Source organism: Stegodyphus dumicola, chromosome 9 (assembly GCF_044657685.1).
Source record: "Stegodyphus dumicola isolate Sdum_Otavi_A_Nest chromosome 9, ASM4465768v1".
In the NCBI taxonomy this organism is placed as follows: Eukaryota; Metazoa; Arthropoda; class Arachnida; order Araneae; family Eresidae; genus Stegodyphus; species Stegodyphus dumicola.
The window spans coordinates 108,698,166-108,725,683 of NC_140776.1; the positions used below are offsets into that span (position 1 = coordinate 108,698,166).

General features: G+C 33.5%; 1 protein-coding gene across 2 annotated transcripts in view; it reads right to left on the reverse strand.

Annotated features, from left to right (window-relative positions):
- Nucleotides 1-27,518, reverse strand: part of LOC118186825 (uncharacterized) — a 122,774-nt gene that overhangs the window by 68,822 nt on the left and 26,434 nt on the right. For both annotated transcript variants that reach the window (XM_035356985.2, XM_035356983.2), the window contains exon 3: nt 20,473-20,698. In XM_035356985.2, the coding sequence (XP_035212876.1) occupies nt 20,473-20,698 (226 nt within the window). The remainder of the gene's footprint in view (nt 1-20,472; nt 20,699-27,518) is intronic.

Below are 27,518 nucleotides of genomic sequence, written 5' to 3' on the forward strand. Positions count from 1 at the left end.
CCATCCATATTACTCTAATGACATAGAGGGCAACAAACTGAATTCTTAACTTCAATCTAATGTAAATATTACTGCAAATAACCTAGGCCGGTTGTCAAATGAAAGCAAGCAACTCCAATAGTCCTAGTTAAGAAACTGAAGACTTTATTTCTTTTGTTGAGCAAGATATTCCACTTCTTATTCACTGCTGCATCAACATATACAGATATTCTCTTATTTCCCATTTTATTATATATATAATTCTTTTAATATTACTAAAGGCAAAGGGAAATCATGTTGGGCCATAAGTGATTGGAGCTTGGCAAGTCTGTCTGCCTGTTCATTTCCAAAAATATAAGAATAGCTAGTAACAATATCTCAGTGCTCCGCAACCAGTGTGCTGCGGCACACTGGTGTGCCATGAGTAGGATATAGGTGTGCCGCAGTCAAATACATGTATTTGACATTTTGAAATTTTTTATCATGTATTTAATACACAATGACATTTTTTTCCTTAATAATGTCTATTTTAAATGTTTTTATATATTTCACTGTTGTGTGGTTGTGTGTGTGATTGTAAGTGTGTCAGCATTTGAATTTTTTCGGCACTTCCTTGATAACTCAACTCAAAAATATATAACTTTTTTTAAGTGCAGGTATCACATTGATAATTATTATGATTACATATAAATAAATATGTTATGGTTTTATAATTGTATATTTTTCAAATTAAAAACAAAAATTTATTTTAAATTTTGTGTATAAATCAATAGATATATACATTAGCTTTTGGTGTGCCACGAAATTCCAGAAAGATTTTTTGTGCGTTGCAGGTGAGAAAAGGTTGCGGAGCACTGCAATATCTGATGGATATTGAGCAAGACAGTTTGTACTCTGGTTCAATTACCCTGTACAGCCTTAAGGCTGTCTTATATGAAGGAATCTGGAATGCAGTACCCAAGAGGGATACTGGAGGAAAACGAAGAGGCAAACAAAAAACCCCATATTTTTAAATATTTAACACATCGGCAGTCAAAAAGCTTACAATGAGCTGGAATATAAGTAACAGAAAAAGACAAACACATTTAGAAAGTTTCTCAAGTGTGAGAACATCTGCCACATCTGGTAGCTTAATGAAGATTCTGCACAAAATACATTTCAAATTATAAATGCATGGAAAACAAAATAGATGAAATACTAATACAAAATTACAAAAACACTGAATAAAAATAATAATCAAGGGGATATGATTTACCAATAAACAAGCCCTCAGAGAAAATACTATCTACAATAGAAAAAAGTGGAAATTATCTGACTATTTTAAAACTTTTCAGAATCTAGAGCTAAAACTCTAGGAGGGAATAGGTAAGGAAAATAGGGTATTAATTTATGTGCCTACTATTGTATTGATAAAATTAATAATGTATTGTATACTGATATAAAACAAAATTGAATATAAATATTATCTGATGAAACTTCCTTGAAAAGTCTTATAAATGTCCACAGAAAATAATTCTGATTTAGTAAAATAATAAAAATTATGTTGAAAATTATTAAGTGTGTGATGGGATTGGCACAATTTCTTTTATCTTCATAAGTTTAACTCGTTTGATAAATTCATTTATAGCTGATATATATATATATTTTAAAGTAAGGGCTAAAAATTAAAAATTAGGTATTCAGTTAATATAAAACTCTGAGACGTGATAAAAACTAGGAAGAGTTGGCAGCTATGACATACATTTAAAAGTCTAAAACATGATCATGGCCTTTTCGAAATGTAACACTTGGCAGTTATCAAACGCACATGGATAAATCCACTGAATAATCATGAAGCTGTTTCTTTGCCTGATTATGACCAAAGCATATGAAAATTATCTGTCTAAACTTTAACGAAAGACTGCACAAAGTAAACTAGCTGAAACATACATTATACCTAGAAAAAATAAAATTCCTATACAGTTGCATGTACAAGTAGAAGCTAGGCTAGCACCTCTTTAATATCACATGTGATTGGCATATTACTGAACCTAGCTAACTTTTAAGCTTCAGTCAAAATTTTGAGGAAGATATGGTGTGGAGTGGAGGGAGGAGTCTGAAGGTCTTCCCTCTCCCCCTACCATCAATCTCTTGAAATGACTTTCAGCCGCCATGTATTTTGAGCGTCCCCTTGCTGCACTGACACTTACACCATAGCTGCTAATCTTATGAATCCCTATTTCAAAGAATTCCAAATTTACTTTAAAGAACATGATTCAGGTTATTGAACTATTGATAATATATATATTTAATTAGATAGTTTAAGTTTTAGGTTCTTTGACTAATTTCAATTTTTAATATTTTTACATTTTTATGCTGAAACTCCTGAGTAGGAAAGGAAAGCTTTTATTTATATAAGCACTTTTATAAAATGATGAAAATAAAAATATTAATGCACATAGAATTTGTATGGATAACCTTTACAATGTTTAAAAAAGCATAAATGATACTGTTATCAGGAACAGGTCTTTAGAGATGTATGTGTTCATGTGTGCATGTACGTACATACATATCTGTATGTGTACACACATACATATACTTCTGAACCCATTCTTGATATCAGAAGAATACTGCATAAAATAAAGTAAAACACAATTAAAAGACTAAACATTGCTCGATTCTTCATATAAATTTTTACAAAAGTTTACAGTGGATTATGACAATTTAGATCAAATGAAATTTTAAAAAGAAAAAGATCATAAAATGTAATAAAAAAATCTGATGTATACACTACATGACTTCCTTGTATGGAATATTAAATTATATGCATTTTTTCTTGCATTTCATTTAAACTTTTTGGACTGAACTGCGTCTACTTCGTCGATAGAGCATAAGCCACAATAGAATAAACGCACTCTGGCACTAGGTTCACTTAACAGCGTGACATTTCATTCATTTTATAACTTAGAATGCACAAAATTTATATCATCTAATCATTACCACATGTTCTATTCAAATACTATCATATATCTAAAACGATGTACAAAAGAAATTAAGCAAACAAACAAAAAAAAAAGTTTTTCACAGATGATTCAGTATTTCTCATTCTATAAATTCAGTTCTCACTTCGCGACAAAGCAAAAATACATAAAAACTCATAATATATATATATATTAATAATTACGAAGTAAATCTTAAACACATATTTCCTCGGATAAATTCCAGAATGAATTAAGCATGATTTAATTCGCAATAATAACAGAAGGTGTTATCCTTGTTGTTGCGAAGCTTACTTTCTCTAGATTGGCAACAAATCCACTATTCTGCCAAGTTTCAAATGTAAAGAAAAACATGGCTGCCATAGCAAAAATAATTATGCTTAGCGGCACTTAAACAACTTCTAAATTATTGATAATTCTACAAATATTGCATGCAGATTTACTAAAGGCATAAAAATCTTAAACGAAAGATAAGAACACATAATTTAATCATTTTTAATGCAAAAAATGCACAATTTAAAAGAATTAAGAAACTGAGATCACTGCGCCAGGTAACAGAGTGTATATATATAAATATATATACAGTACAAAGTCTGTAATCTGGACTCGTCAGGACTTCAACGATTCTGGATTAAGGGTTTCTCCGGATTATACACTGCTTGACATTAAAAATGCAACACCAAGAAGGAGTGGTCAGAAATATATGCAAATTTTAGAGTAGACGCACGTCACTAAGTTATGCGAATAACGTGAAATGTGCAGCTCTTCGACGCACGTGAATTAAGATATGAGCATACTTGCCAACCCATGACACTCAAAAATCAGGAGATTTTTCACAATGTTTAAGACTTTTTAAATGATAAAAATATAGTTTTTAGTAATGAATTAACTTTAAATAGTAACTAATTCTTAAATGCAAGCAAAACAAAAATACCTTACACATAAAAAACATTTTTATTACTTGCATCGTTTATGGGGGGGGGAAAAAAGACACTTTAATCAGTTTGCATAAAAATGTTATAAACAGTGGCAGATTTTGCTTTCTTTAAGAAAGAAACTTCATAATTTTGTTCACGGCAATTGAATTGCCACATAGGCCTGCTTTTGCTAATAAAAGGTTTTCTAATGTGTCATCACTAATATTAGATCTAAATTTAGTCCTTGTTTTCTCAACAACACTGAGAATCCTATCACACTCTGCATTACTATAGGGAACTGTCAAGATGGCCAATACAATTCTAGACAGTTCACTATATTTTAACATTCCATCAGCATCTTTCAGTTTTAAAATTAAACTCCACTGGGTGTCAATCCTAGCTGATTTTATAACTTCATCCAAGTTTTCTAATCGTAAACTGCTGTTATGCAGCTGTTGGAATTGTTTCAATTTTTCCTTCCTTTTAGAACTCCTTTCAAGATAATAATAAATATCAACAATCTGTTCATCCACATTTATGGGGTAAAGAAGCTGCCTCTTTTTCAGCTGCTAAACTTAAGAAGTGACAGGTGCACCTCATAATCTGAAAATCAGAATTTTCCTTTCTTAAGATGCCTGCAACACCAGTCTTCCAAGCCTACCAATACTGGTGCATTATCGGCACCAAGTGCTAAGCAATCATCCAGAGGGCCTGCATTTTCTTTTAAAGTTTTAATAATTAGCTGTGCTATATTAAAGCCTATCAAATGTCCTTCTAAAGGGGGAACATAAAGTAAACTGCACTCAATTTCTGAAGACTCTGGATCAAAAAAAGAAACTACAATTGGATACAGTTTTGAATCGGTATTATTGCTATCGGTAGAGAGGCAGAACGGAGCTGTTTTAATGCAATCAATAACTGAAGATTTATTTTTCAAACCCATTTCTTTAACAATTGCACCTGTTTTGATTCTTACACCTTGAATATTTCTTAGCGATTTCACTATCGGGACACATTTTTCTAAATAAAGCTGCAGCGTGATCCGATGCATTCAGTGGCAGGTTTTGCTCCAGTAAAAAGGCAGAGAACAGACATTCTGCATTAATAACTTTTTGGTCCTTTGTTTCCAAAGAAAAATTTAACTTTTCGTTTTTTTAAAAACAACTTATGTTATCCTTGTGTTTTTGTGTACGCACATGTTTGAGAACATCCGCCCTTCTACCATGCGAAATCAAAAAATCGCAACGACAGGCGGTACTCAACGCAAATTTATTACACTTCCTTGAGGAAATAATGGAAGGAAAGTCAACTGTGTACGATTTTTGAAACCTACACGAGTATTTCACCTTTCTCGCAGACGTAACCAAAGATGATAATTTCTAAAACTATTTCTCTAAGGCACGTGTACTCACACAACTCAGGACGAAATGAACGAAATAACTAAAGAACGTCCAAATAACAACTTGCTTTGTCCTCATTGGCTAATATATGCCAGCTGACACGCAGTGGAGCTCGAAGCCCATTGGTGAACTGGAGAACGACGTTTCTAGATACGTATAATGCTCTCATTCACAAAGCAGAAGCTATCTGATTCACAAGGTTTTGGTTTAGATATAATGTAGAGAAAATTCAATTTCTTTCAGACATCCAAAAGCACTTTTTTTAAAATTCATATAACAAAGTATTAAGCCAAGTTGCATAAAAATCGTGAGAAATTTTAAGAATAAGAAAAAGTTGAGAGAAATATATTGTAAATCGGGTTGGTGGGAGAGCGGTCGAAAATCGCGAGTCTCCCGCCTAAATCGGGAGAGTTGGCAACTCTATATGAGGAAAGGAACGTGCAGAATGGGCAATATTCGTGCCCTTTTTCTGCCAGACGAATTATCGAAGAAAGTTGGTTTTTGTCCCAGAGGATACAGGTAAGATAGAATAGCCAGGCTGCTGTCGACGAAGGCACTTCCAGCAGATAGACGATTTTACGAGGGGTATAGTGATCGGACTGAGAAGGGCGGGTTGGTCCTTAGGTCAAATCGCAGCTGATACCCACATGGATGCGAGCACGGTTCATCAGCTATGACGAACAAGGTTGGAACAAGGAGAGGTGCAGGTGCAGCCAGACTGACGTCAGCACGCGTGGATCAACGCATCCGCCGACAAGCTGTGGGGGTCCCGCAAGTCACTTGTACCGTCATTCTGTAGCATGTGAAAGATACCCTGGATGTTCCGTGTTGGCCAGAACCATTTCCCGTCGATTGGTTGAACTTGCCCTGCAATCACGGCATCCGTTAAGAAGAGTGCCATTGACCCCACAGCATAGACGCCAACGTTTAGAATGGTGCCAGACTGGAGCGAAGTGGATGACAGAATGGCAAAACGTCATGTTCTCAGATGAGTTACGCTTCTGTTTATCCAGCGACAGTCGTCGCAAATGTGTGTGGTGTCGACATGGAGACAGATCTAATCTGGCAGTAACTGTGGAACGCCCCACCGTGGCATAATGGTTTGGGGCGCTATTGCCTAAGATTCCAGGTCACCTCTAGTTCGTATTCAGGGCACTATGACGGCCCAACGATACTTGGATAATGTACTGCTGCCGGTGGCAATCCCCTACCTTCAGGGGCTGCCTAATGCAATTTTTCTGCAGGCTTACGCCCGACCACACAGTGCTCGCATCTGCCAACATGCTCTGCAAGGTATACAGATGCTTCCCTGGCCACCATACTCTCCTGACCTGTCACCAATAGAACCCAATGGGATGTGATTGGACGCTGTTTGCAGACTCTACCCCTGCCTTGTTCAGAAGATAAACTGTGGCAAATGGTTGAAAGGGAATGGAGAGCCATCCCTCAGGACACCATCTGCACTCTTATTGACTCTATGCCTAGACCTGTTTCTTTGTGCATCGCTGTCCGCGGTGGTCCTACATCCTACTGAGGCGATACCGTTCTCGCTCTGTATTCTATCATTTTGAAATAAAGATCACTTATTGCTGCTTGCTATCTCTGTCTTTTTTTCCAAATTTCGTTACTTTCTGACCACTCCTTCTTGGTGTTGCATTTTCAGTGTCGAGCAGTATAGATCATCAATTTAAATCTAAGATGGCATGCAGAAATTATACAATTAAAAATATGAAACAGTAATTTATGAAATAAAGAGCAATCTACATGTTATAGCCATCCTATATACAATATTTCAACGTTCTGGGTTTTCAAGTTATGCAAGACACGTACATATGCACAGACGCCACGAAAAAATTCTCTTCAGAATTTATTTTAAATCAGTTTTATAATTTTTTAGGGGGGTCCTTTATTCTGTCCTTGTGCACAGATCTCGTGCAAAAACATCGTTAAATTGCATTCAACAGCGGTCAAAATGGATATTTTCGTTTAAACCTGAAATTTTTCAAGATTACAATACTTCCTTTTTACTTCGTACAAGTAAAAATAATACAATTCAGATGACATAAAATTTAATAGGAAAAATTCTGAAAGTTCTTAGGGGTGAAGTGCAATTTTTATAACTTAAGTTTCATTAATTCAATAAATTCCATATTTTGCTGGGAAACATTTTGCTTAGTAGCTTTCCCTAGCAAAGCTTAGTAGTTATTTGCGTAGTACCTTTTCTTAATTAAAAAATTAAAGCTAGGAGATCTGATGATATATCTGCCCAGGTTCTAATCTAGGCCAAACTAAATTCGGCAGATCCACCTATTTCGGCCACCAACAGACGAAATCATATGACACTTTATCTTCCATTTGTAATACTTTCCCAATCATTTGAATAATTAAAACTATTAATTAAGAGGATCACAATGCACCAAAAAAATTATTGGGACAGTTCTATTTCTCCCATTCAACTAGTTCCATTGACGAAATTCAAATTGCGTTTTTCATGTCTCGAAAGTGCGACTTAGGATATGCATTAGATTTATATATAGCATTGTTCCAATATAGGTATTCTGACATAAAATAGGACTTTTTCTGAAATGACAATTTTATCCGTATTTCGATTCTACGACTCAAATTATGCCAAGTTTATGAAAATCGCATACATAGTTTTTAAAAAATTAGTTCTCAAAATTTTATCTTCTTAATGTTAATAAAATTTGAATATACAGTCAAAAGTCGTTAATTCGGACACCCATAATCCGGACCTCAAAGCTACAAACTTTCTGCGCATGCGTCGCGATGACGGCTGCGAATACGCGTGTGTGCGTGCGCAAAATACGTTTACGAATGCGCGTTTAATGTATAACGGACGGTATAAGCTAAGCTAAAATTATCTAATTCAGTTAATGTTGCAGATTGCGTTGCTCCTTAATCTTCGAATTGGATTCGGCTTATTATTTTTTGTAGACTGTTAGAGCAATTTTATAAAAGTAAGCTTGAACTTTCGATTATCTCAAATAGAATTTCTGATACATATTTACTAATATGCAAAGGATCTACAAAGCGAAAGTATGTTTCGAAGTCCATTAAACAAAAAGTGGAATTGCTGCAAAAAATGGATAAAGGCATATCCTTTGTTTATCTAAACTTTAACGTTTGCTTATCTAAACTTTGTTTATCTTTAACGCCGCAGCGCGCAATGTATTGGAAGTTGATCTGTCAGCACTATCCTTATCTTCAGGGCAGATGTTTTTATTTTATTTGGCTTATAATTCCTCACTAAATGTAGTATTTCATCTCGATGTACTCCGTCTTTGATATGATTTAAATCAAATTCCTCGTCATTATAATTCGCTTCCGATAGCGAAGAAGTGACAGAGGTTATTGAAAACGAAAAAATTTTGATTGACAAATTAGTCGGTATGCTCAATACAGCAATTATAGGACTGGAACAGCGGAACTTTGAAACTGAACAAGAAATTATGTCTGTTTATAGAATTAAAGAGAATGTATTATCACATAAAAAACAAACCAACTTAAACAACTTACATTGAAAGAAATGTTTAATAAAGTAAGCAAATAAATATTAAGCTTTTTTTTTTTTTGTAAATTTTGATACCCTTTAGATCATAATTGTTCTTTATTTCATAAATTACAGTTTCATATTTTTAATTTTATAATTTCTGCATGCCATCTTACCAGATTTAAACTGATGATCTATAATCCGGAATCGACGAAGTCCCGACGAGTCCGGATTAACGACTCTTGACTGTATTTGTTAATCTGTCTTTTCTTATTTAACTTATCTTATTCTTCTTTTCACATTCTAAAATTTATTCATTCCAAATAAAATTTGCCCAGTTTTTATGATATTTTTTAAAAATTTGTATTTTTAAACAATTTTTATAAAAAAATTTGAAATATAAAAGTAAATATTAAAGTAAGATGTACTTCTATGTACACCTGCTAAACATTAGAGTTTTTTTTATTCAAAATTTTCTATGATATACATGAATTTACATATTGGCACATTTTGAAATTTGGCATATTTATTAGAAACGATAATAACGCCATATGTGGCTTACGCAGTTTGTTAATATTATTTAAAAGCATGAAAGATGATTTTCTTTCTGCTCATCTGCAATGAAAAAAAAGGAAAGAAAAATAGATTGCTATAAAGTAAGGAGTTTGCAAGTGAATTATTCTTGGCACAAACTAAAAAATGCGACAGATTAAATATTTGAATTTGTAAATTTTGCACCAAATTTTACAAAATTCAGTATTTAGGCATAATTTGTGTCATAGAATTGAAACATGGAATAAATTAGCGTGTCATTTCAGAAAAAGTCAGATTTTGTGTCAAAATACCTATGTTACAATGATGCTATACATAAATCTAATATACACTGGTGTGCAAAACTTAAGCAACAATATAAATTTTAATCAGATAGCCATGAAATTGCAGAAAAGAGGTTCTTGCGATCAGTACAATGAACACAAAATTCAGTAAAAAGGTCAGGCATATGGAAATGTCAGAAACAAAACGTCACAGGCAACATGAGCGTATGCAAAATGTGTACGATCTTGTTGCACTCTCCGTCCTTATTGCACTCAAGTCAAGACTACAATAAGAACGGAGACGCAATTAAAGACATTTGCTGAAAGTACGTTCTTTCATAAAAATATGGCTAGAAGAATACACCTGGATGATTTCACACGTGGAAGAATGATCGGAAAGCTGGAGGAGGGATGTAGTGTGACCAGTGTAGTTGAAGAGTTTGGAATCAACAAAAGTGTCGTTTCGCGCACTTGGAAAACCTTCTAAACCATAGTCACAGCTGTTAGAATGGTTGGTGGTGGCCGCCCCAGGAAAACAACGGCTGTGGATGATCAATATATCGTCCTGCAGGTGAAAAGAGCCCTAAACCAGTAAGCGAGCAGTGTAGCTTAGCAACTGTGTACAGCAACGGGGCAACAAGTGTCGCAGTTTACTGTGTCCAGACGTTTTCACAAATTTGGCCTATTCATCCACCAACCCGAACGCTGCACACCTTCAAAAGCTGGCCGTCAGCACCACCGTTTAGAATGGTGCAAGGAGAACAAAAACTAGGCATCTCATCAATGGAGTCGTATCCTCCTTACGGATGAGTCGTTTTAGTGCCCCAAGCAATTCTCAACGCCAACTTATTTGGAGAGAGGTAAGGACATGATTTAATCTCAGTAACATCACGGAAAGAGACCATTACGGTGTCCTGGAGATCTCGTCTGGAGAGGCATTATGCTGAACGGGTGGACAGAGCTCCACGTTTTCGACAGAAGTTCTATAATCGGAGATCGCTATTGTCAGGAGGTGATCCTTGCCTATGTGCGTCTGTTCCGAGGTGCCATTGGAAAAGACTTCGCTTTTATGGATGACAATGCACGGCCACACTGAACTCTGGATCTTCAGAAGATGCTGGAAAGGGAAGATATCACCCAAACGGATTGGCCAGCATACTCCCCTTATTTAAATCCCATAGAATATGTGTGGAATGCTTTGGGGAGTCACCTTGAGGTATGATTACATTCTCCGGGAAACTCCCAACAACAGAAACAGATGCTGATTGCGGAATAGGCACTCTTACCTCAAGATCTGTTGGACAATCTGATGCTGAGTATGAAGAGACGGTGCGAAGCAATCACTGCAGTAAGTGGAGGGCATGTCCCATACTAAGGAAACACTGCTTGTTGTTCTTCCTCTAATCATGTGGTAACAATACTATGAGTTCAATAAAGCCTTTTTTATTCCATACTGCATGCACTGTATTCATTTTTGCACAACTATGCTTACTTCATCGTTTAAATACAAAATGCTGTCTCTCTCTCTGAATTTCATGTTTCTCAGATGATTTCTCGTGAAGTTATGGCAAAAAGAACACATGTTGCTTAAGTTTTGCACACCAGTGTATATCTCAAGTTGCTTGCGAGAAATGAAAAACGCAATCTGAATTTCATCAATTGGCCCAGTAGAATGGAATATATAGAACTGTGCCCCCCTTTTTTGTGCAATGTACCTAATAATTGATATTTAAAACTATGGTTAAGATGACATTTTCCCAGCGAATGAGGGAACTAAATGCATAAAAGCAGAAGTACTTCAAAAGTCATAACACATATGCGCTTGATAGATGTGAGACCGATCGAAATCGGCAATAAATACACCACATCCCACTCTGCAATGCAAATGTATTTAAAATCAAAGCAGTTTTTATAATAAATTAAGAAATTGATAAAGTCCTTAAGGGGTCATGCACATAACTACACAGTCTGTCACAATAAACTTTGTACAGATCCATACTTTTTTTGGAGGGGGGGTGAGAAGGCACGTACAGGGAAAAGTACGAAAGGCAGCAGGATTTAACACTGGTGTTACAGGCATAGTCCCACCACACTAGTTGTTGCTTAATAAGTAATTTATAGGTTCGAAAATCTGAGCAGACACTTTTTAAAAAACCAACATTTATTTTTCACGATATTTCTTATTCTACAAAATCTTAAATGCTACTATTTATCAAACAGAAAAGCAGACATAGACGTAATGCATCCGCGCACGTGATCCTCGTGCCAAACGAATTCTTTAGGGTTGCCAAAATTCTCCCACCTTTTGAGTGGATGGCTACACACTCAAAACATAAAACTTATATCAATATAAATGAGGAATATAACAAAGAAAATTACTTAATACTTAAATCATATTACTTGAAAACAAAATTAATACTGATGAATAATACAACAATAATAGCACAACAAAATAAATCATAATAACTCAAAGACATGAATTGCATTATTTGTGATTTTACAACTCTACCACTACTGGTGGTGAAAGGAACTTGATCATTTTGAGTATTATCTATTATATTATCCTTTTCCAATCTAAACAATCTCTGTATTGGTCTAAAGAACTCAGAATTACTGCTTTTTACAAGAGCAACTGTTATGTTGCCATCTCGACCAGGGATCAGCCGAATAACGCATGCTAAATTCCAATATGCACAGTTTTTATTTTGATCCTCCAGCAAGACAATTTCTCCTACACAGAGAAGTTTATTTTTGCTTTGCTATTTCTGGTACACTGCTGTCTTAACTGCCCTAGATACTCAGAGCGAAATCTCACTCATTCTCTAGAGATACTTCGCTCTTCTACTCAATTTTCCTTCGTCCACGTCGTCAATATCAGGTACACCCGACTGTGGAGTTTCATGCAGAAATTTTTCCGGAGTTAAAGGCAAGGGATCTTTAATATCGTCAGACACATACTTAAGTGGTCTTGAGTTGACAATACTTTCACAATCACACAAGACGGTGAGTAACTCTTCATAGCCAAGAGAAGCACGACCTACAATTTTTCTCAATATTTCTTTACAATTTGTATTAAATGCTTCCGGGGTGGAGGATTAAATTTCCATTATATTCTCTTTTCAGCAGGCTTAGAGTAAAGGCAGTCCCAGTCAATGATTTGCAGAACTCTCTCTGCACCCACAAAATTTGTCCCATTATCCACGACGTGCGATAAAACGACTTAAAGCTTTAAAAAATTAGTCAGTTGTTAATGAGGGTAACCAGTTCCATATGGATAGCATGATAAACCGCACAGGTGAAGAGCACAATATATGATTGTAGTCCATCCTTTAAATGCAAGGGTCCTGCAAGATCACATTCTACGATTTCAAAAATGGCTGAATCACGAACCCTATCATTTGGTAAAACGCCTGGGACTGTCTCACCTCTTTTAGCCTTAAATCTCTGACAGGTTACACATTTTCTTATACAGTTCCTTATAGTTTTACGTGATTTTAAGATCCAGTATCTTTCTCTTAAATGCGACATCAACAATGTAGTACCCGCATGCAACAAATCTTTGTAGGCACTTAATATCAATAATTTGACTACTGGATGTTCAGAAGGTAATATGATGGGGAACTTAAAGCTGCTAGAGTTGTCACGATAAGCAACATTAGACTTAGCTCTTATTAGACCCTGACAAATGGTCTCAGTCGTCTTAGCTTATCATCTGTTTCACCATTAAACGACTCCTTTTTTTATTAATAGCATTAAAGCTATTTCTCCCCTTTCTATTTCAGATACAGTTAAATCCTTAGAATGGTTGTTATTATTATTATTACGTACATTATTATAAAATCTGAATATCCATAACATTCTTACAATTTTCTTAAATGATGAGAAATACTTATGCAGGGTTCACAGCCATATTTTAGTTAAAAAAATAAGCACCTATAAGCACTTTTCAAGCACATTTTAAGAAAAAAAATAAGCACCTGTCTAATTACATTATACACAACTGCATAACCTTAAAAATTAGACTTGTAATTTAAAATATGAGAAATACAGTATTTATTAAGAGAGAATAAACATTACCTCAACCATGGAAAATAATTACTTTTCTTTTTTTAAATTTTAAATAACAGTTCAATTTACAGAACTAGTTTACAATGAGAGAAATAAAACTATGCAGAACTAAACTATATTACAAGATTTAATGTTGAAATTTCAGTTCAAAATAGAAAAAATAAATAATAATAAGGCATATTTATTGTATTCGCTTGAAACCTAATAATAAATACAATTTATTTTTCCACTCATATTGATATTTAAATAATTTAAATCTAAATTCTGAACATTTTCTAAATTTTCATTGTATATCAGTTTTCCCTTAACAAGTAATTTAAGTAAAAAAGCGGAACATTTCTGAAATCAGAAGACAGAAATTTGCTTCATGCAGTCATCCTTTAACAGTAAAAGCTTAACTAACCCGCATACTTTGAAATTGGTGAATATTCTGACAGTCGAGCGTAACTTGAAAAAGAGAAGCGGAGGGGGGGGGTATAGACTGTAGCCGTTCTTTAGATTTTTCTGCTAAATAAGTGCTTTTGACATTTCGATATGTGCATCATATAAAAATAAACCAACGGAGCTGAAAAATATTCTGCTTAGCAAGCACAAACTCTCTTAAGTGTTCATAAACAAATCTCGGACAGAACATCAAAATTAATTATCTCTGCGAAATATCGCAAACGTTATTGCGCAATACGTCTGCCGTAATTCTTCCCTACGTGATACTACGCAATCGTAATCAACAGCTGCTGGTATTGGGAGAATAAAGAACTAAATAACTGGGGTGTTTTTCATTCTAATTTTCAACAGACAGCGTTAAATTTCCGGAATAGAATCATTCTTCGCTTGGGTTGGTAGACCGCAGAACTTTTAGCCCTATTCAATCCAGATTGGAAACAAAAAAAAAAAGTCTGTAGCTTGTTTTGCAGTGAGCTGTAACAGTTTCAATACTCGAGATTTTGCGGAGAAAGGGGAGAACCTCCCAATCTTCGTACTGTATAATGTATTGGCCAAAAAAATTAAATTATTTTGACTATTCGATTACTTTCCCTTTATTTAAGCCATTCCGAATATTATTCCTTAGAAAGCTAAATCTGTGTTAAAACACAACCATTTTTGGAAGTTTACTATACTTCAGCAGTTACTGCAACTATGTTATTATAAACATTCATAGATAAGCTCATAATATAAGCATAATGATCATAATAAACACGAATATGAACTGACCAAGTGGAATGAGAGTACAAATTATTAAGATCTTGATAGAAATTCAAACGTGCTTAGTATTTGGGTGGGCGGAAAAGAATGCCGAATGTACCGGAATTTTCTACTGCTTCCGCAATTCTTTGACCAACGTCGGGCACCTGTCTGTACTCTTCGTGCACACCAAAGGTTATGTTAATGCAGAGAAAGGGGGAAAAGCTATTTCCGGGAGTATGATTCCTTATCTGACATTCCATATTAGGAAGAAAAGTTGTTTATTTAGCTTCGGCTTTGGTACCGGGAAAAATAGCGCGTTCATTAAAAAAAAAAAAAAAAAAAGCACTAAAAGCAAAAAATAAGGGCTTTAAAGAAAAAGTAAGCACCTATAAGGGCCTTTATATTTTATTTTCAAATATAAGGACTTATAAGCACTTATAAGGACCGCTACAAACCCTGTTATAGTACCATCCAATACAGTTATCGTTCTTTACCAACGTAACAATAACTGTCTTACGTATTTCTGAATTAACTAAATCCTCATCTGGTTCATCATTAGATTTAGGACAATTTGCCTCATCTTTCCATAACCAACCAGGTCCCTTCCACCATTTTCGTTCTATTAATTGATCTGCATAACAACCTCTAGAAAGTAGGTCAGCAGGATTGAGACTACCAGGGACATGTCGCCATACAGTGGGGGAGGTCAAAGACCTGATTTCCTGTACACAATTAAAACGAATGCTCCCCAACGTTGATTTCGCTGTATCCAACTTAAAGCCGTTGAGGAGTCAGTCCAACAATTAATACGAACTTCACGTAAGCCAATATCATTAATAATTGAAGAAAATAACCTAGAGCCAATATTACAAAAAAGAAGTTCTAATCAAGGAATCATAATAGGTTTTAAAGACACTACTCTGGATCTTGCGTGTACCAAACTAACCTTTACCTTTTTGCCACTCTGTACTCTTAAAAAGATGCATGCACCATACGCACTGTCACAAAAGAGATATATACTCACAACTTCATTAATAGATTTGAGACCTACCCATCTAGGTATTTGGATACTGGACAGCAAGTACAACTTTTTACACTAAAACCTAAATTTTTTGGTTAATTCATCAGGAAGAATGTTTTCGGGTAAAAGCGAGCTATCCAACACCCATGGTAATGCTACTTCGGACCTTCCCTCCAAATTTACCGTAAGTCTCTTCAAAATATTTTTGCGTATCCTCTTGTAACTGAGTTTTGGTTTTACTTATAGAAGATTCACTAATACCCAAAACATCTAACTTCCAGAGATCACTAATACATTGACCCTTCACAAACAGAGAAGAAATTAGGAGGGATGCAGTATTTATCGTAGTTGGCTCAGTGCCAATTTACCCATAACAGTACAGTCTAACTGCGTATGCACCGTGCTGATGCCACACGTAAGGGGAACAATTTTTCCAGTTAGCAAACTTAACAGCAAAATCCGCACCAATTAGTAATCTTATCACTTTATCGACATCACACGAACCATTTTCTAAGTCACTTAATAGAATACCATGTGACTTAATTTCGATAACCACGAATCAGATGGGAGTTGCTTAATTTCAGAACAAATTTTGTTTTGACCATGTACCTCTAATTTACACTTATATTTACTATATATATTACTTCAATAACATAGTTTTTATACACATTTTCTGAAGTCTCAACTCAACCAAAAAGAAATTGCTTAATTTTTGATTCACCAATACACTTACAATTCAACCTTTGAGAAACATCATTACATAAATATGATTTCATACAACCACTATCATAAATTGCTTGTACAAACATTTCTTTAGAACCATTCTGAATTTTTACAATTAAAGTTTGAAGATCTACCTTAACATAGTTATTAAGAATGCCTGTTTTGTTTTCGTCATTCCCTAACTTTGTGACACTTTTTGTTTTGTTAGAAGGCAAATCAGGGCACATAATCACAAAATGTCGATTTTTACATAAGGTACACCTATGTTTAGCTGTGCACTGATTTGCTCTATGGTTTTTCTTAAGACACACATAACAAACATTCTTTTTCTTAATGATATCTTTCTTACATTCTAAACTCATTAAAGATGCATTCTTACAACTTTCAGACAAATGGGATTTTTCGCAAAAAATAGTATCAGACTTTTTATACTTTCGAAAATTATTACTATTTGCATTAATTAAGTTCACATGCAGTTGGAACTACAGGTTTTGTATCAAAAAAAATTAATTTTTCTTATTACTTACTTTATCAGAACCCAAAACATCATGGGTAAGTTTAACTCTAAATTCAGTTTCGACTTCCCTTTTTTGAAAATCAATTAATGATTCCAAATCACTCTTACCTATAGTTTCAGGTGACATACCTTGTTGTCTTTCCCAAATTTGTATTAAATTTCAGTATGAAGTGCTGATTCCACTAAAGGAAATAAAACAACTGCAAATTTATCTTTAGTTAAACCGAGTGATTCCAATGCACGTAGTTGAGTTTGTAACTTTTCATAAAGAGTTAATAAGTCTATCTTTTGTTTGTCATTGATTATCAGTTTTAATAGCTCTCTAACATAAATTTGAATTAAAACATTTTCATTTCCAAATCGTTCTCTGAGATACTTCATGGCTTTTTAGTAATTTTCTTCAGTAGCAGGAAAACTTTCCACTATTGCTCTTGGCACAGTCTCAGGTTTTGTAGATTGCAGTAGATTATGAAACTTGTCTCTCCGGTCGATGGGAGTATCTTTGTGTATTTTACTAAACCTCGTCCAAAACATCAACCACTTTTGGGAGTTTCCATCAAACTTCACCAGTTCGATCTCCGGCATTTTCTGTTTTGCGGCCTTAACTATTCCTGATGAAGAACCGCTATTTGTTGAACCAGTAGAAGGCTGTGAACACTTATCCTTTCTCCTGTTGGCTTTTACTTTCAACGTAGATAATTTATCGTAATATTCTTGAGCTGCACTAAATTCTCTTTCGTATTCTTCTTTGTATTCTGTAGTACAGCCTTCTTTTTTTTTTTGTAGAAATTCCAAAAAAGAGTCACCCGTATTTCTTTAAGTTTTATACTTCTCTGAAATTTGATCTAAATAAATTTCTAGATCATTCAAATCCAGAGAATCTGATTGTATCAGTTCTTCCAACTTATTAGCTGTTTTCGTAAATGCACTCGTAATTGCTTTCCGCTTCTGTTTTAGTATTTCTAAGTCCTCCATGTTCGCACCTAGGAACTTCTCTTATTTTCGTAAATTATCAAGTGTCAAAATCGATAATGTCACCCTGTGACATTCATCCTGGCTGGCTCGCCAAATTTGTTGCTTAATAAGCAATTTATAGCTTTGAAAATCTGAGCCGACACTTTTTAAAAAACCAACATTTATTTTTCACGCCATTTCTTATTCTACAAAATCTTAAATGCAACTATTTATCAAACAGAAAAGCAGACGTAGACGTAATGCATCTGCGCATGTGATCCTCGTGACAGACGAGTTCTTTAGGGTTGCCACACTAGTCATTCAGCTTTGCTGCAGTTTTGATGGAGAATAATCTGGGGGATGGATTCGAGGGTTACCTACTTCTCTCCCCCTACCATAAAGGCACTTGAGAGGACTTTCGGCATGGAAGTGCTTTAAGGATTCCTTGCCTTCTCTGGAATTAAAATCATGGCCAAACAATATGGTAGCTAGAGGAGGGAAAAAAAATCTACCACAGATCCTCAAATGCTAGCCATATAACCTAACCATGTATATCACAAGAGCACAAGGGGGGGGGAGATGCAAAAATTCCTAACCTTTTCTTCGATAAGATACATGTTCCTGTGAACAAATCAAGGTAGTGACGAGTTATCATTTATAAATGAGGTTTCACTGTAGAGCCAAATTAGAATTTTTGGAAAAGGAAACATGAAAAATCAATTGTGTCTTCGATAGGATTTGAGCCACAAATCTTAGTTGTGGGCTGAATGTGCTAACCATTTAGACTAATAGAATATACACAGCAGAATGCAACAATTTTTCATAAACTAAAGCTTAATTCATCATAGCCCTAGAATGTACAACTGGCAATTCAGAATACACATATACCAGGTGATCAAAAAGTCAGTATAAATTTGAAAACTTAATAAATCACGGAATAATGTAGATAGAGAGGTAAAAATTGACACACGTACTTAGAATGACAAGAGGTTTTATTAGGAAAAAAAAAAAAAGTTTATCGGGCCTTTTTTCTTCGAGGAAATGCGCGATTCTGGTTTTGTAACTGCTACCGTGACGGGCGAGAGGTACACCGATATGTTGCAAAATTGCATCGTCCCCAGCCTGGCTGATAAACACCTGCTGGAACGTACGATTTTTATGCAGGATGGCGCTCCACCCCATATTGCTAGATGCGTGAAAGGTCTCTTGCACGCATCGTTTGGTGATGATCGTATGCTCAGCCGCCACTTTCGTCATGCTTGGCCTCCCAGGTCCCCAGACCTCAGTCCATGCGATTATTGGCTTTGGGGTTACCTGAAGTCGCAAGTGTATTGTGATCGACCGACATCTCTAGGAATGCTGAAAGACAACATCCGACGCCAATGCCTCACCATAATTCTGGACATGCTTTACAGTGCTGTTCACAACATTATTCCTCGACTACACCTATTGTTGAGGAATGATGGTGAACATATTGAACATTTCCTGTAAAGAACATCATCTTCACTTTGTCTTAATTTGTTATGCTAATTATTGCTTTTCTGATCAGATTATTGCTTTTTTAATAAAACCCCATGTCATTTTAAGTATGTGTGTCAATTTTTACCTCTCTATCTACATTATTCCGTGATTTATTAAGTTTTCAAATTTATACTGACTTTTTGATCACTTGATACATATAAACAAACCTGATAAATGAAAAATGTTTTTGAGATAAAAGCCAGTCATTCTATTATAAGCAGAGCACATAGTTTTACATTTTTAACATGCATACTTTTGTGACTTATTAGTTTACTAATTATGCAACCTTCAAGAGATGCATATATTAGACAAAACCCCCTAATTAAAGTAAATCATAAATTAGTCCACAATTTTCTATTCAAGTTGTTAATTACAGCCATTTAGATCCATGAATATAAATGTTTGTTTCTATTAATTAAAAACGTGAATAGTTCATAGAATACAAGGAAATAACAAAGGAAATAGTTTGCAAATTTTATTTATGGGATAACAAACAACAATCTTATTCAACAGTTATATGCACAATTGCAATTATTGTAAAAGACATTAAAAATTTTAAATAACTTTTCATTTCTAGGCAAGCAAGAAAAGCATTAATTTTCTTCTTTTTTTCCTTTGAAGAAATAAAATATCTTAGACTTTACTAAATTTATACATAAAAAAACCATAATCGGTAGACACAGTGAAAAAAGTATTTGAATTTTTATATAATTACATAGAAATCGTAAAATAAGTAAATAAACTGAAAATATATAACATATTCCTGAAATAATTATAACTTTAAACTTTGTAGAATACCTAAATATAAGCTTATTAATAAAACAGGCAAACATCAAAATGCACATAGGAAGCACATGCCAATTTAAGATTAAGAAAAATATACCTTGGACAGCAACAATTTTTAACTGAGGATCATATGGATGTCTTTTTATATACACATTAGCATTTGACCTTTCTTTAATACTTTTGACATGTTTCCCATGTTTTCCTATCAAACGCCCACAAAGTTCTTGAGGTAATTCAAATTCATACACAGAACTTCCACAGGAGCTTTCCGGAGCTTTCGAGTCTGAAACATCCGTACCTCCAATTTTGCTTTGATTTAGTAACTGAAATATAGATAACTTTTTATGAAAATTTCTGATAAAAGAAAAAATATCATGAAACAAATCATTTAAAATTAGAAAATATTGAAATAAACTGAAAATATAAAAGAAACCAAAATTAGCTTTTATTAATTTAGAAAAATTTCAGTAACTATTGAAAAAGGTACTTTTTATATTATTTATTTTATAAAAGGCATGCAGTATTATTATTTGTTGTATAAAAAGCAACCACATCTTACTTACTCAAAGTGTTTAACCTTATTGCCAAATTAATAATATGTTATAAGCAAGGATGTAGACATTAAAAAAAAATACTGACATAAAAGGCCTAGTCCATAATATTTTTTTCAACCATTTTTAAACTTATGAGATCTACCACTCATTTAATGTGATGCTCAATATACTATGCCCACGAAAGTCCTTATTAGGTGATTAGTTTTACAATCACTGGTTGTAAACAAATACTACCCATTATAAATATGTCTTAAATGATGCAAAAATTCCTGTTTTGGAAAGATTCATGAGCAAGGTTTCTTGAATGTAAAGATATCAATTTTATGAAAACTATGTAAGCTAACTTTTTACACATTCCTCTGGTCCCTCCCTACCTTTGTATTTGAGAAAACTGTTAAAAAAAAAGTAAAAAAAGTTTGATTCCCATATGATAGAAATTGGCCAAGATATTTGATATATATTTCCAAGATTACAGCAGCTGTACACAAATAGAAGAGATAAATATTTACATTTATATAACTAAAAATAAAATATCATTTAGAAAAAAATTTGATGTAGGCACCACATTACTTCTTTGAAATATTAAATTATCAGCATTTTTTACTGCATTTCATTTAAACTTATTTCCACGAAATTCATTACAAATAGATTTCTCCTTTAAGTAATTCATTTCTCACTTTGCAGCATGACAAAAATACATAAAACCTCAAAATATCTTGATTAAAAATTGAAAAATATAAAACACCAAATACAGTTAAATCAAAAAAGTACTTTTACAATTAGAGTTTCTACACAAACAAGCAATTCGCCAAAAGGCAAGAAGGCAGATTTTTCAGTGCAGAAAACTGAAAGTTTACTTTTGGTCCCACCCAGCAAAAAGACACTGAAGGTGGAGAAACTGCTGCTAAGTTTCAAATGTAAACATATTGTAAAAAAAAGGGGGGAAAAAAAAAACTTAGCCACACTTAAACAACTTTTAAATTGCTAATAATTCTACAACTATTGCATGCAGATTAACTAAAGGCATAAAAACCTTAACAAAAAGATAAGAACATAATCATTTTTAAAGCAAAAAATGCACAAATTACCAACATATAAGAGTAAACAAAACTGAGCTTATGGAACCCAGTAACAGAGTGGGTATATATATTCATGATTTACATTCAAGTTCCTTTAAAAAACAATTTTCGGAATTCAATTTCCTGCTTATGGGTTCCCTTAGTTTGATACATTCTACTAAATTTATATTAGGAGATAATATAATCAATATTTCTTAAGTAAATAAATTATTATCTTACTTTGCAGCTATTGCTCAAGTATTAGAAAAACTTGTTTTCGAATTCAATGAATTTTAGATCATTCAATATATATACATGCAGTACAGTCTTTCATCCGACTCATCCGGACATCCGGATTATTGATCATCAATTTAAATCTGGTAAAATGGCATACAGAAATTACAAAATTAAAAATATGAAACTGTAATTTATGAAATAAAGAGCAATTATGATCTAAAGTGTATCAAAATTTAAATAAATAAACATTTCTTTCAATGTAAGTTCTTTAAATATCTTCATTTTATGTGCTAATACTTTCTCTTTAATTCTATAAAGAGACATAATTTTCTTTTTCAATTACAAAGTCCGCTGTTCACGTCCTGTAATTGCTGTGCTGAGAATACCGACTATAACTTGTCAATCGAAATTTTTTCGTTTTCACTAACCTCTCTGTCACTTTCTTCATGCCTTTATCCATCTTTTGCAGCAAGTAAAACTTTTTGTTTGATGGACATTGAAACGTGCTTTCTCTTTGTGGATCCTTTGGCAGCTCCAGAATCAGAAATCTTTCTGACATAATCAAAAGTTCAAGCTTACTTTTTATAAAATTGCTCTAACAGTCTGCAAAAAAATAATAAGCCGCATCCAATTAGAAAATTAAGGAACAACACAATCTGCAACATTAACTGAAATAGATAATTAGATAATTTTAGCCTAGCCTATACCCTCCATTATACATTGAACGTAGCGTAGCGATCACGCATGCGCAGAAAGTTTGTAGCTTTGAGGTCCGGATTATAGATCATTCCGGATTAAAGACTACTGTATATGCTTTTGGTGCTGCTGATTGCAACCAAAAAGGAAGGTGCACAACTACATGCTATAGCAGTCCTATATACAAAATTTCAAGGTTCTGATGCTACTCATTTTTGAGTTATGCGAGATACATACGTATGTAAAGACGTCACGAAAAAATTTCTTCTGAATCCATTTCAAACCAATTTTATAATCTGTTTGGGGAAAGAGTCCTTTATTATGTTGCTAGGTACAGATGTCATGTAAAAACATCTTTAAATTGCATTCAATAGCAGCCAAAATGGATATTTTTGTTGAAATATGGTACCTGAAATTTTCTGCAATTACAACACTTCCTTTACTTCTTATACGGATATAAAAGATTTCTGATATAAAGAGATTACATGATGAGCATTTCTAATTATTTTGAAAAATTTTTAATTCAGATTATTGTATAAAATATTACTCAATATAATTTTTTTCAAAAATGAAAGCTTCACAAAATCTTATAGAATTTGTAATCTAGAAAACACTCGCAGACTTCCATACTTGTATATTGTGATCTTATATTACTATTTGTATTACTTAGAAGTGAAAAATATTTGTACAGATTTTTTTATGATTACCAGATCATGACTCTAAAGTGATAAAATTTCATGAGACTATCAATAATGTAACATTAGACTTTCAAAACTTATAAATTACTTGAGAAAGAATTCTTTTAGGTAACAAAATTATAAATAAAGTCACCAGAAAATCACAAAAGAATATCACCGATAGCATTTAAGGAGGGGGAAAAATCAACCTCAAATTATCTTTATTTATTAATAAACTCCTCTATGTAAATTAAATACGACATCAGAAAATGCCAAGTTTTGGAATCAAATATCTCTGTCAATTTTGATCTTACAGATCAAACATTTTGTGTTTTATTTTTTAAAAGAAGTTTAACCTCTTCCTAAATATAAATAGTTACCAAGTTAGATTTTGTAATTTTCACAAAATTATTTAATAATTAAAATTTGTATTTTATGCTGATATTTTTTTTTTAAAGTTGCAAAAATTGATAGCTTGCACTTAATAAGTAACTTTTCACATTTAAAAAAACTGTCAAATTCCAAAAAGGTGGTTGCAGAAATACTGGGCAATAAGAGATTAAAATTCAATCAGATAGCAGTAAAATTGGATCAATCTAAAATAAATACTGCACACATGAATATTTTCACAACAATGTCTGTAAGATGTGTACTTCTTTCAACAGTTCAAAAACAGCAACGTGGGTTTAAAGTGTTAGACCATTTCACTTCCCCCTTGATTTATGTCTTCTCCAAACTGAGAACTGGCATTTTGAAAAGAGACTGAACGATAACGACGGGAAAAGAGGAATTATTTTAAGCTAATTTTATTTTTGTAAGATTTACAATTAAAGCATATGCATAATTATTTAATGAAATATGAAAGAGAACACAAAAGGCTTTCTGTATAAGGAAAAGTATGCTTTTGTAGAGGACTTTCTAGGAAAAACTGGCTCATACTCCTGTTGTGCACACATAAAAACCATGAACAAGTCCTAAAGCCAGTTAGTTTAGTGGGATTCAAAGACGAGTCAAACTATACAACTCGGTGGTTTTACCCACTTGGCCTCTAACAGGTCTCAAAGATCATATAGTATCAGAAAAGACAAGAAAAAATTGTGTGTGACATGGACACACTCATCTAACAAAAATTTACGTTTACCAGAGTGGTAAATTTTGCTCACTGCTTACATTTGGGATATAAATTAATGAAGATATCTGGATTCACTCAGGACATCTTCACCACTAAAAACTGTTACCACTTGGAATTGTTAAAAAAAATCAAAATGTGGGATCAATTGTTTTTTGCTCTACTGGCATGTTTATTCATAAAGTTTATACAAATTGCTAATGCACAAAAATACTAACTCAGTATTTGAAAACAATGGAAAACATTAAAATGTTTAATTTAATTATTCTTTGTTTTCAAGATAAAGATGGCAGTGATTTGTAAAGCAATCTAAATTTGTAGATTGTAATTCCAAAGTTTGTAGACTTTTATTATCAAAAATAGGCACGATGTTACTTTTAGATTTTAAAATTATTAATTTTAAGATTCCAATAACACAAGTAATAGAACACTATGTCTTATTATTATGATCTAATTTTATGATTTTCATTCTAAAAACTTTTCAGATGTTTGAGTTTTAACATATTATGAGATGAATGAGACAAATAATTAGAGACACAAGTCGTCTAATTATTTTCAGCTTTTAGCAGCGACATCAGCATCCTGACAGATATCCATGCACTTACTTATGCAATCATTAGAGAACTGAAGGCTTACTAATAAGGTTATAGTGCTTGTACAATAGAAATACAATTACTCAAATATCAGCAATTCTAAATTTTTGGTGCATGTGACTGAATTCTCCCTATACAAGAAAAGCATTGCAATTAATTATGTTAATTTTTGTAATTAGGCAAAACAAAAACCTTCTATTAACCCCTTAATCAACAATGACGGGCATAGCCCGCATACGATGGTCGGGTCAAACCTAACTTTCCCGGGCATAACCCGCGTAAGGTGATCAGGCCAGAAGTGAATGTTACGTGGAATATTTAATACGCAATTACAGTCTGATGCAATAATTGTAGTAGACGCAAGCATTACAAAATTTTTTTTTTATACAAAACTCCAAAATATAAAATTAGTAATTTGTAATGGTATAATATATTTCAAAGCATTCTGGTACATGTAACGGAACTTTACACTTTTTACACTCATGTTCTATGTGGATTTTCTCGTACTTGATCTGCATACTGATTTGTTTCGGTTACAATAGTGTTTCAAAATATGTCATCAAATATTAGATTAAGTATATCAAATTCGCCTCTACTTCCTCCTAATCGACATAAGACTTCCTCTCTTATGCCAGGAGTCATCGTATAATCCCAGATTTTTGAACTATTTCTTTCCAAAGCCAGGACTCTGGTAGTTGATCGTCATCGGATGTATCATCAATAATTATTCGGCTATACTTTCTTCGAAAATTATATACCATATATACCCGCGTATAAGTCGAGATATTTTGGACAAAAACAAAACTTCAAAGTAGGGAGGAATCGACTTATACGCGGGACCATAAAAATTAAAAGAATCGGAAGTTCAAAAATTTCTTTATATAACGCAGTTGTTTTCTTCCCGCACTCAAATTTGACGACTTATCAAATAAGTCACTTACTTGAAGTCACTTCATGACTTAAATTATGTGACGAACTAATTACAGAGTTTTATACTTTAACTAGAGTAAGTTTCGATTAAACCAAAGAATTTTTGGCCCCTGAACAACCGATCAAGTAAAGTTACAAAAACTCCCGAAATCGAAAAAGGCGTCGCGACATGGAAAAGCTCATTTTCCAGAACTCGAAAATGACTTGTATGCTTGGGTTTTAGAGTGTAGGTAGAATGGTTTCATAGTCACTAGAACTGGCATACGTTTACGAGCAATGAAGCTTGCAAAAGAAGAAAAGTATGGTGTTCCAAACACGTTTCGTGCATCAACACATTGGTGCACTAAATTTATGAATCGCCATGGTTTGTGTTTAAGCCAACGGACATTGAAGGATTTTGATTTTGTTTATTTACCAAGGTATTTTTTATCGTATATTTGCTTTTTTTTTTCTCAGATGATATAAATGTAGTACTTAAAAAAAATTTCAAAGTTTCTAGATCGATTTCGGAAGTGGGGGGGGGGGGGTCGACTTATACGCGGGTTTCTTATTTTCTACGTCGAAGTGGGAGGGAGGGGTCGACTTATACGCGGGTATATACGGTAATTCGTCATGTTTACGATTGCCCGGATACCGTGTTTTACAAGTCGTGCAAGCTTGTATTTCGGCCCAACATCTTCGAATCTAAATCGTAGGTTAAGAGGTTAAGCATATTACAATTATATATATTATATTAACCTTTTTTTCTTAAAAATAAACTTTTGGAATTTGAAATTCTAGCAATATCTTTCCTGGAATAACTTAATTAAAAAAAATTTTTCCATTCCTTTCCTTTAAGCACTTTTGGAAATTTTGAAACGTAAAATAATTTGTACTCCCACAGTCTTCAAAATGATGGAAGTATTTAAAAACTGCAAGTTGTTTTGGAAGTATTAAAAAAACTTGGAAAAAATTATTTAAGTGCTCAAGAGCTTTCTATTTTGTATTTTTATTCTATGTTTTAAAATAACTAATACATGGATTACTGAATTTTTTTTTTCAAATATATAACAAGGTACCCTCAGGTTTTGGAGACTAGATCACTAAAAGTTTGGAAACTAAATATACTTTACAGTTATTTTATAAAAGGTTTTGGTGTTTTCCGATTATTCACCTTACCTGGAAAAGAATCAACCAGGTAATGCGCTTTGTTGCTAAAATAGGCAATCCATAGCATTAGTAAGACATGTTTATGTGGCAACCCACGTACGTGGACTTGTACAGCAGACA